The sequence below is a fragment of the Coenobita brevimanus genome, chromosome 97, assembly GCF_032717465.1.
Source record: "Coenobita brevimanus isolate Jiangsu-jjx chromosome 97, ASM3271746v2, whole genome shotgun sequence".
In the NCBI taxonomy this organism is placed as follows: Eukaryota; Metazoa; Arthropoda; class Malacostraca; order Decapoda; family Coenobitidae; genus Coenobita; species Coenobita brevimanus.
This window is the reverse complement of record NC_137050.1, coordinates 14,064,049-14,076,549: the sequence shown is the minus strand read 5'-3', so window position 1 is coordinate 14,076,549 and position 12,501 is coordinate 14,064,049. Positions and strand designations below refer to the sequence as shown.

At 40.8% G+C, this 12,501-nt stretch overlaps 1 protein-coding gene across 1 annotated transcript in view; it reads left to right on the top strand.

Moving 5' to 3' along the window:
- The window catches only part of Ndg (Nidogen), a 527,328-nt gene that overhangs the window by 373,592 nt on the left and 141,235 nt on the right, over window positions 1-12,501 (top strand). Inside the window, exons 26-27 of the mRNA XM_080283492.1 lie at window positions 760-888; window positions 1,192-1,320. Coding sequence (XP_080139618.1) covers window positions 760-888; window positions 1,192-1,320 — 258 coding nt within the window. The remainder of the gene's footprint in view (window positions 1-759; window positions 889-1,191; window positions 1,321-12,501) is intronic.

Here is a 12,501-nt window from a genome sequence, read left to right as displayed (position 1 = left end):
CTGCTGTCAGGTGTCTGCCCTTTCCTCTCGTCTCTCCATTCCTTCCATCCTCTTCCGTCTTCCTTCACTTCATTCTTTTCTTGTCCTTCTGCCTACGGGCAACTTTACACTTCCTCTTCTGTCTTTCTTTCCTTCATTCTTTTCTCTTCCTTCTGCCTGTGGGTGACTCTACACTGAGTGACAAACCAAATGGTTTCCTGTACATCAGGAAACCATTTACTACGCTGGGTGGTAACCATATAACAAAATTTTGGCGCCTGGTGGTTTAGTGAGTAATTATTGCTCTCCAGTCGGATTGAGCCGGTGAAGGTTTATATCCAAGGGATGGTTGGGGTTGATTGCTTATGTAATGCCACTCAGGGATGAGTGAGGCTGGTCACAAATCATTTGGCATTTCCAGGTACACCTCAACCACTTACCAAAGCAATGGAATTGGTTTTCACCATTTCTTTCTCCATAGAAATAAGAATGGGGAACAAATTTCTGACAACAAATTGGTAGGAGTTGACTAGTGCTGTCATTAATTAGTTTCACTTTTGTATGGAGTGAGAGTTACAGCATGAAGAGCAGTATAAATTATTTTGACTGTCTGTATTAATGACAAGAAAGAAATGAGAACAGTTAGGAAAAGCAATTTGTTGGGATAAATCCTAGAAACTTTGATGTTGGGATGTTCTCTTCAAACTGCTGAAGCACTGAAAAAGATGTGAAGAGTTCTGTACAGGCTTGTTTAATTTACTGCAAATTTCACTTCAACAGATGTGTCATGTGACAAAGTAGACATCTGCCACATCCATGCCCAGTGTTTATTTGATGACAGCACTTTGAAGCATGTGTGTGTATGTGGCCCGGGGTACCAGGGGGATGGCCTGGTATGCACACCCCAAGGTCAGACACCAAAAACCTTTGGCATTTTAGGATTGTGTATACAAAAATTGTAGCTAATACATTTCTGTATCAGTACTGGTTAAATTCTGATATGATACTGTACATGACTAACATTGTGTCTTTACTTGTATTCTTTGTTTAATATAGTTGCATAATTTTAAAGTTGAAAATATTCAAATTGTTTCCAGACAGAGATGCAGGTGTCAAACTGCGTACTGTTCTGAGGGTTCAGAGTGTAGAAATAGTGACTTGGACATAAATATGCAGTATTATGAAATTAAAATTAACACCTTATGTACCCAGATGAGTGCAGCAGTGTTGCTGACTGTGATCCCAATGCCCAGTGTCTTTATGATGGATCCAGCCAGCGTTACCGATGTGCCTGCAATACTGGCTTCAGTGGTGATGGACAGACCTGCTCACCCATCAGAGGTGTGTATGGAATTTTAGACTGCTGATGAAGTGTAATTATGTATTCTGTATCTTTCATAAGTTGTATGCAATTGTGATGATGCATTCAGCAGTATAAAGACAATATATAACTACGGTAGCCATCATATGTCAGATTTTGGTGTTTATATAGCACTCTGTTGCTTTACTCCAGTGAAGTTTAGGACACTTGAGAAATATTTATATGTACGCCTTAAACAGTGTGTGAACTCAAATTTTTTGCCTATCTCTTTATTGTTTCCCTTTTTTAATGGAAGAGACTTTGATAAAATTGAATATTTGACTGAAAAAATTAAATATTTGAAATCTTCAGTCATTCATGTGCAAATAGATGCCTATAGGTTTTTTCATCTTGGCATGGCAGTCTATCTATCTATCTATCTATAGCCCGACGCCCTAATCCCACAAGGGGTGGCCGCAGACAAAACGCCTCCAAGTCGCTCTGTCACCCACCATTTGACTACCCTCCCCCCAACTCACCCCCCCCTCCCTCATATACCTCTCAACTCCATCCCTCCACCTCATCCCCGGTCTACCTCTCCCTCTCCCTCCCCCCACCTCACCCACATACGCCCTCTTAGTCAGTCTTTCATTCTCCATTCTCTCCACATGGAAAATAGTAACTTTCAGCTCTTTTACACTAAAAATTAGCAGTATTGAAGACCAGTCACAGAAATCTAACAGGCCAATTTGTTGTTGTTTAGTAACTTCAGTCCTTCTGGTTGAGCAGACCCATCAATTGCAGCCAAGCAACCACCCTTGCAGGGGCCATCCCATGCAATGAACTGATGTTCCCTTACGGTAGGCAGAGTTGAGATGCAGGGAGGAATGTGGAGGTTTGGTTCCTGGATGGGCACTGCAATTGTGTCACTACCCAGATAACAGGGCCATCATAGTGGGCTCCACATCACCCCATTATTTGGTTATATGCTTACCACCAAGCATTGTAAATAGTTACTCAGGCTGCAGGGAACCTTTAGGCTTGTCACTTAGTGTAGAACCACCTCAAGTGGAAAGAACAGTAACATAAAGTGACAGGAAGGATTGGAGAAATAAGAAGAGAGCAGACATAGGAAAAGACTGATAAGGTGGAGGAAGAAGTAGGTAGCACTTCATTAAGTCACTGGATAATGGTTGCCACCACCTACCACGTTGAGGCTAAGTGGGCCACTTATATTGTTCAGTAACCTAGGTAATGCTGACTGGGATGACAAGAGAGCCACTGTACATTGTGAAGTCAAAGAAAATTAAAAGGGAGTGGGGAAGGAGTAGTGTTCGTCACTTGAAGTTCCCAGGGTTGGAAGACGAACTGGCAATAATCCATTGTACCTGACCTCAAGTATAGAGAAAAGAATTAATCATACAACAAAACAGCAGCAGCAGACCTGGAGTGGTGGCGTCTTTGCCGTGGGTCTACCCCCCAGAGGCTGTTGAAGCAGAGGAGGAGGACAGCATGGGGTCCAAACCACTGCAAACTCCCCAGCCCCTCACGGGGCCCGAGAACCTGGGAGTGGCTTCGGTCACCTGGGAAAGTACCACATCTCTCCACACAACACACACAACAACACCATTTTTTCTGCACCGAGAAATGACTCCCTGGTGGTCATTTCTCTGTGACTTCTTCTAGCCGGGGACATTGAGAGCAATTCTGGACCCACCCACAAATACATATGTCCAACATGCTTAAAACCTATCACTTCAAGCTGACAGACAAAGGGTTCAGTTTAGTGCAATTCCTGGAAGAATTGGACCTATTACACCTGCATGACACTTGCATCCAGAAAATATTGCACAGACACCTGGAGCTGCTCCTTATACTTCTTCCCCCCACCCACTAATCCCCCCAGCAACCCCACTCCTATTTCCTGCACGTCTCCTCAGCCTAACCCACCAATCCCTCCCACCCCATTCAGTTGCCCAACTCCTCCCATTCCACCTCAGTCTAATTCACCCTAGCCCTTACCTCCATCACAACCTTCTCCTACCCCTTCCCCTCCACCCATACCTTCACCTCCCCCATGCTGCAGCACCCAGCACACATCGTACACACAACATAAACGTACTTCAGATAAATATAGATGGCATAAACACCAAAAAACAAGAACTCACACAGTTCATCAAACAACAAAACATACACATTGCCATCTTACATGAAACAAAACTACACAGAACACAAAAAACACCATCATTTCATAATTTCACCACCATTAGACACCTAGCCGACTGTGGTGGCAGTGAACTCATCACCCTGGTACATAAATACATCAACTTTTCAGATACCAGTGCACACACAAAACCACTTCTTCCCCCACATGACACCACAACAGAAATACAGTCAATTAAAACATGCACTGAAAACAAATCACACATGACAATCTCCAATGCATACATTCCCCTTCAGTCATCCCCCACAGTACCACACAGTTACCCTCTGCTGATACACCACATCACTAACATACCCAACATTATCCTGGGTGGTGATTTCAGCACCAAGGTGTCGGCCTGGCATGTCAACAACCTGACAGAGAGAGAGGACAGGTACTACAATCCCAAACAGATAATCTTTTCATACTTAATAATCTCCATCAACATACCCTTAACAAGCCCTCATCCTTCCATCATCCCCAGACATCATCTTTTGCTCCCCAAACGTCACCCTCACAACATCCTGGAGAGTGGTCAAAACCCTTGGCTCTGACCACCTCCCGATCATCATCACTACCAAAATTAGAATCACGCCAGCTGGCCACAGACACACATACACTAATTATAAGAGAGCCAACTGGGAGGCTTTCACAACTGAAACAGAACAACACTGAAACATTAAACAGTACACCCATCACAAACATCAACACCACTGTGCACACTTTCAATACAGTTATTCAAAATACAGACAAAAGACACATCCCCAGAGGCAACAGAAAGAGACACAACCTCAACTTCACACCAGAAATTCAAGGCCTCATCAGTCAGCAGGACACACTATGACACTCCCCAACACCTGATACACAAGACACCATACAACAAATACAAGAACTCAACACTCAGATAAACAGTACGATATCAGAATAGTAAACACTAAATTGGAATAATTATCTCCAAACACTTGATAATAAAACAAGCACCAACAAACTCTACAAAACACTAAGCAGCATCACACTATCCAACAGCAGCACTACACAATCACACACTGCCATCACAATAACAGACACCATACCTTCAAACAAACTACAAGCAAGTGCTCTCATCAGTCACTTTTCACATGTCAGCCATCTAAACCTCCATCATGATGACCGACGTGTCATCTGATGGAAGAGACAGTTCCCCACATACCCAAACATCGCACCTTTCACTTACAACCAGACGAAGCACATCATTAATAACCTCAAGCACTCATCTGCATGTGGACCAGACAACATAAGCAGCATACACCTTAAACACCGTGGACCACAAGGCATACAAACACTCATCAACATATCAGACTACAGCTACTCACACAACATAATACCCAACATCTGGAAGCATGGCACTATCATCGCTGTCCCCAAGCCCAACAAAGACCCCATGTTACCTTCCTCATACCGCCCCATCACACTCCTCTGCACTCCCTCCAAAGTCACTGAATGACTGTATTACAGCTAGTTACACCTCACCCCCCCCTAGCCCCATCACAACATGGTTTTAGGCCACTACACTTCGCAAACACTCTCCTTGCAGACCTTACACAGAGAGTTTTTGATGGTATGAATTCAGCTAGGCCACCACACAGAACACTCCTAGTCATACTAGACATTAGCAAAGCATTTCATGCCATTCCCTGCCACAAACACAATATTCAACACAAACATGCACAAGGACACAAAGATATGGCTGGCAAACTATTTACCAGGCAGATATGCACATGTAACATTTGCCGGTCAATCTTCGAACATCAGAAACTTCACAAATTGCATCCCCCATGGATCTGTTTTCTCTCCTACTCTCTCTAACCTGTACATGCACGACATACCCACACCCCACACACCACAGATACACTCACAGTAGCTTCCTATGCAGATGGCATAGCACTTACATGTACACACCAAAAGGCAAACACAGCCGCACACATCCTCCAACCTTACCTCAACACACTACACGAATGGTTCACCACTAACAGGCTCAAAATAGCCCCAGCCAAATCTACAGTGATCCTTCTGACAAACTGGACAGCAGAACATAGTCACATTCCACACCTCACCATGAACAAAACACACACACACACACACACACACATACACACATACACGACAAGACCTCTAAAGGTGACTTTCCAGAGTGTAAACACTGTGGAAGAGATACTAAAAAATGCAAAGAATTTTATGGAAAAAGAGGAGTTCAAAAATGTATGGATAAAAAGATGCCTAACACAAGAGGAACTGGAATTACTGAAAGAGAAAAGGGAGGAAGCAAAAACAAAAAATGAGGGAAGATCAGAAGAGAAGAAGAAATTTTTTTACAAAGTAATAGGATTGCAGGTACGAAAGTGGTACACAAACAGGATGGAATAAAAAGGAGGAAGGTAGTAGAACCATGTCATGACAAGTATATAAACAAGATGATAAAGTTGATGTACTCAAATGTGGATGGAATGGTATCTAAATTACTAGAGATAAATGATTATGTCAGAGAAAATGAACCACAAATAATATGCCTAACTGAAACAAAATTAACACCAAGGATATCCAATGACATACTAAACTTAGAGGAATACAATATATGGAGAAGAGACACAAATTTAAAAAGAGGAGGAGGAATTATAATATTAACTAGAAAAATCTAAAAGTCAATGAAATAAAACTAGATATACCATCACAAGTAGAACTGATTGCAGTAGAGATCAACACATCTGAAGGTAAAGTAATTGTAGCCAATTTGTACATGCCACCCAGATCAAACACATGGGAAAGAGATGAATATGAGGACCTGGCAGAGAGTACAATTCAGAGTTTAAGATCATTACTACATAAAATGGAAGAGAAATCAGAAAGAATTATACTAACTGGGGATTTCAATACAAATATAAATTGGAATACTCTAGATGTAATTAGCCAAGAAAGTTGTTGGAACCAAGAGCTCCTGGATCTCGTACAAGAGTTCTTCCTAACGCAACATGTGAGGGAAACCACCAGAAAAAGAGGACTTGATGTACCTTCAGTGCTAGATCTAATATTTATTAGACAAGAAAATGATATTGACAGTTTAATATATCACCCTCCACTCGGCAAAAGCGATCATGCAATACTAAATTATAACTTCAGGATAGCATATGACATAGTAAACAGCAATGACAGTTACAAAAAGAGCCTAAACTATAAAAAGGGAAATTATCAAGACCTAAAGAAGTATTTCTTAGAAGTTGATTGGGAAAATGAGCTTAGAGGACAAGATTTAAATGCTGTATATAAAAAATTTTGTGAATTTTATGAAATAGGAGTCCAGAAGTACATCCCACAGCACAAAGAAGCAGATAAGAAAATACAGAAATGGTTCAATACAGAATGTAAAAAATCAAAAGAAAGAAGAGATTTGTTGTGGAATAGATACAGAAGACATAATAGTGAAAGGGTGTATAATAATTACAAACAGGCAAGAAACGATTATACAAGAATAAGGAGGGAAGCCCAAAAACAGTTTGAGGAGGATATAATAAATAAAAGTAGTGATCAACCAAAGCTGTTTTACAGCTATATCAGAAGCAAAACCAAAGTAAAAGATATAATACAATCCATTACGGACGAGGGAATCACTTATACACAAGAGAAAGATATTTGTGAAGCACTAAATAAGAATTTCCAATTAGTTTTTACAGAAGAAAAAAATTTTGAGAGGGACTATGTGGAACATGCATGTCCACACGTACTACTAGATATACAAATAGCAGAAAAAGTAATACAGGAGGAGTTAAGTAGATTAGACAGAGGAAAAGCAAGTGGTCCTGATGAAATTTCATGTTGGGTACTACGAGAATGTGCAAAGGAGTTAAGTAAACCATTATTTTTAATTTTCAAGAAATCCTTGAGTCAAGGTAAACTACCTGATATTTGGAAAAAAAGCAGATATTGTCCCTTTATTCAAGAAAGGAAATAGACAAAATCCACTCAACTACCGACCAGTATCACTGACCGGTGTTGTAAGCAAGGTATTAGAAAAGCTTATAAGAAAAGCTTGGGTAAATCATCTAGAAGAACACAGTATCATAACAGAGAGACAGTTTGGTTTCAGAAAAGGAAAATCATGTGTTACTAATCTGTTGAGCTACTATGACAAAGTAACAAACACAATACAGGAAAGGGAAGGATGGGTGGACAGTATCTATTTAGATTTCAAGAAAGCTTTTGACACAGTACCACACCAAAGACTTTTATGGAAACTGTACCATCAAGGAGGAATTCGAGGCAAACTGTTTTGTTGGATGCAAGACTTTCTCATAAAAAGAGAAATGAGAACAGTACTAAGAGGAAACTACTCATCATGGAAAGAAGTGTCTAGTGGAGTACCACAGGGTTCAGTGCTGGCACCAATCATGTTTTTAGTGTATATAAATGATATAAACAGTAACACTGGAAATGAGAGCTATCTGAATATGTTTGCAGATGATGCAAAAATACAAAGGAGAATTACTAACACAGACTCTTGTAAAGAGCTACAAGAAGAATTAAATAAACTTCATGAATGGAGTAGTACATGGCAAATGGAATTCAGTGTGAACAAGTGTCATGTAATCAAGTTTGGTAAAAGTGGAAAGAGACCTGATTGGGATTATAAGTTAGGAAATAAAACCCTATACACATCAGAAAGAGAGAAAGACCTAGGTGTGATTATCAATAACAGACTATCTCCGGCTGACCACATCAGCGAGAAGGTACGGAACATGTATACACTGCTTGCAAATATGAGAATAGCATTCACATACATAAATGAAGACATGCTAAGAAGGATAATAACATCATTCATTAGACCACCCCTGGAATATGCATCAGTAGTCTGGAGTCCTCATCTCAAAAAGCACATAGACAAGATTGAAAAAGTTCAAAGGGCCGCTACAAGATGGATACCAAGCTTAAGGGACCTAAGCTATGAAGAAAGACTAAATAAACTGAATCTACCAACACTACAGGAGAGAAGGAAAAGAGGTGACATGATAATGCTATATAAGTGCATATCAGGGAAGGAGAAAATAGACATAAATGATTACTTAACATATGGAGAAGCATCAGCAAGAGGACACTGCAAAAAACTGCATAAGAAGAGAGGTGATAAAGACGTAAGGAAATTCAGTTTCCCAAACAGAGCAATTGATCAGTGGAATGCACTACCGAATGAAATAGTGTGTGCCAAAACAATTCACAAATTTAAGGATATGTACGATAAATATGGTTTAAGACACGGGACAGTACGAGCTTGACGATAAATATGGTTTAAGACACGGGACAGTACGAGCTTGACTCATTCCTGTAAAGATACAATTAGGTAAGAACACACACACACACACACACACACACACACACACACACACACACACACACACAAAATCCTTGGTGTAACATACAATACATTGTCATTCAAACAACATGTCACAAACATTAAAGATAAATTAACACCATGACTCAACTCCTTGAGGTCACTTGCCTATACAACATTTAGACACAACAAAGAAACCACCACCACAGTATACAAACAATACATATGTTCGGTGATGAATTATGCAGGCCCTGCTTGGGCTTCAAACCTCATTAAAACACACAACACCCTATAGACCATACAGAACAAGGCCTTAAAAATAATCACAGGCTGCACAGTTACTGCACCCACAAACCATCTTCACCAAGAAACCAAAGTCCTCAAAGTCAAGGATCATCTAGACATGAGAGGCACCCAAATTCTCGCCACTGCCTCCACAAACCCACACCATCCATTATACTACATGGCAGCACATCCACACACACACCAAGGAATATCAAAACAACACCCAGCACACAATATCATACACAAATATTGTCATCTCTCCTCCCTCGCCCACCTCAGACCAGCTTCCAGAAGCATATTCATACTCAAATCACTCGCCGCTCCAGTCACTCAAAGACAACACAGCTGCATGCATGGCCTCCTGACATCCACCCTTTTGAATCCTATCTCCCTCGTGAGGACAGGGTCCACCTGGCCAAGCTTAGATGTGGACATCATCCAGCCCTCTTGAGTCATCAGAAGAGGCTGGATGACTCCGTTGCTGATGCCTGTCAAGAATGCAACACAGCACCCCATACTAATATGCACATTATGGAAGACTGCATTGCACGGTCACCCGCGCCAACAACACAACATACACTCCTTGAGGGCCCTGTGGGAAAGCCCAGTCTAGGCCATGGCCATCGTTAGGGACTCAGGGCTGTTCGGCCAGACTGCCTAGGAAACAGCTTCTGCTACTACTACTACTTCTACAGCAGCAGCACAAAGAGGGAACGCTTCTTACAAATAACTATGAAGTTTGCATTAGAGAGAATCAGAAATCCAGTTAAGGGGAGTCCAAAACTCAAACTTCTCCTTTCTTCATTGAGTCGTGTAAGCATACTTTGCCAGGTTATAGTACATTTTGAAAGGTTTTCTGAGTATTGTACTTTCCTTAGGAACAAAAATGTTTAAAAAGCAGAATTTCAGTGTCTTCTTTTCTCAGAAGTACAGTACTTTCTTTGCAAGTGTTAGCATCACTGAGGAGAGGTAGCTGTGGGGACACTGTAGTGCCAAGCCCTTGAACATTTGGTGGCACTGCAGTTCCAAAAGCCCACTGATATCCTTTTTACTTTTTGTTTTAATGTTTGTCATGATGCACTGGAGATGTGGTAGCCAGCAGGGGATGCCCTTCCTCCACCCTTTACAGTTTCCTCATATGCCGTACTGGTTTTATCATCATCATCATCATCTCAAACACCTTGCTTCCACCTGGTAATCCAGACAGGGAATGACTGTGGCAGAAATGCCACATGGCACTTAAGCACACACCTTTCTCGCTTTCTCATATACTTCTGTTCCTCTTCCTGCTCCATTTTCAATGTACTGTTCTTCCGTCATCATGCACACCACATACAATTTGTGTCTGCCAACACTGCCCTCTTTGTCACTTTCACACTTTCTTCAGTACCTGATTCATGTGCACTCATTGCACATGTCCATACCATATCAGTGTATTCCTCTTTATCTTCTTGGCAGTTCCACACCTCGCTCCTCTACATTTTCCTTCCATTCTTTAATGCCCTTAATTTTCACTGTCTTACACTCTCCATCCTCCCTATGCCTGCAGCAGTTCTAAGAAAAGACATTTCAACAGCATGCAACCTCAAGAATTCTGCCACTCGTTGCCCAGGTTTCACTCACATATGAGAGCATCAGCAGTAAGACACTTTGAGGGCCCTCTTGACCTCCTTACTCTCTCTAACTTTTCAAAATACAACCAATCTCTCCAATTACTCTTCTACCTTGAAGTGATCTCTCCTTAACATCACCCTCAGTTTTGCCATATTTACACAATATGGCTCCCTGATATTAAAAATATCAACCTCCTCAACTATTTCATTTCCCATGTGTATGCAGCAGGCCACTGTTTCATCATTCTATCCAGTACTGCCTGTCAAAATCGATTGTGCCATACTTTTTCCTTTCACAAATATTATCTTACATTTCTTCACATTCACTTTTTAATTTTCTTATCGTGCAGACTTTATCAACCATATTCACTACCTTTTGCAAATCACTCACTTTCTGCCATCCAAACTGCATCATCAGCATACAAGCATATTATGAGGTTCCAGTCATTCCCATTTAGCTTCGGTTTTGTTGCTGTACCTGCTGTCTGCATTTTCATCTCTTTCACTACTCTGTACACACGTATACATTGAACAGCTAAGGTGACATAACATATCCATGTCTTACACCTCCAATAATGTTAAATAGATCATTAAGCTACTTTCCCATGTTGACACATACAGTACAGTACAGGTAACTCTCACGGAACACGTGGGTTTTGTTCCTATCGTGCCGTGTTAGGTGCGAAATCGCGTATATTTAAACTACTCCGTATTTTGCTCCCTAGACCCGCCAAATGTGTTGTTTTGCTGTTATCTGTCACTGGTAATCACTAGAAAGCACTTTAAGTGGTTAGAAGGTTTACTTAATGTTATAACTCACAAATACAGTACTCCAGAGCAAAACTTCAACACACAAATACTGTACGTAAACACAAGGAAACATTCCGACGCCGATCATAGGTACTGTAATCATATAAATTAGGTTAACTGGTACCAGTGCTTTAACTTACAAATACATACCAGAACAGTACATATTTAACTTAGAAGTGCAGTACTGTGATATCGAATGATTTCAGTACATAATCTGTTAGGAATGGCTTGAAAAAAAAAAATGTTATGAATACATTTTCACCTTTTTCATATATGTTTATGGTAGTTTCGAGTTATTTTTTACGTTATCGTTGTGCCCATGCTTGGAAAAGGGAGCGAAAGAGTTGAATTTTCAGTCCTAAATGAGAAAACTGCACGTCCTCCAAGGCTAGACTCTGTCACAGGAGAATAAAGTGGAGGGTCAGTCCGATTAGCAATAAGGAAGTTGTGTCACAACTTCCAGCTCCCACACCACGAGAATGGCTAAAAATAGAATCGTAATGCAGTTTCAGAACTAACAATAAGTCTAATTATTACGAATACAGATACAAAGCAGAAATAAATACGTTTACAGACGGGGAAAACGTACTTCTTCCGTCATAACATGTTCATCTTTCTCTATCATTTTATGTTCATCTTTATCATTTTACCTTGTTATTTTCGCAATATATATTGCTGTCTCGTAAACAGGGTGGTTGTTTGTGTTTTGCAAGGGAGGAAAAAGGTTGTATTTTCTGTCTGGGTCGAGATAATGGGTGTAACTATGTGTGGTTAGGCATAGCCACGAGCGAAAAAATCGTACATCCACTTCTCACGATAGCAGGTGGTGAACTGACAGATGATACATGAGAGGGTGAAGTCAAGGTCAGTCTCATGTCCCAGATTTTCGTTCATTTCCCGAAAGTTTTCACAGTTTTCTACAAGTTGCAATGCATCAAATGATCCAAACCATTAC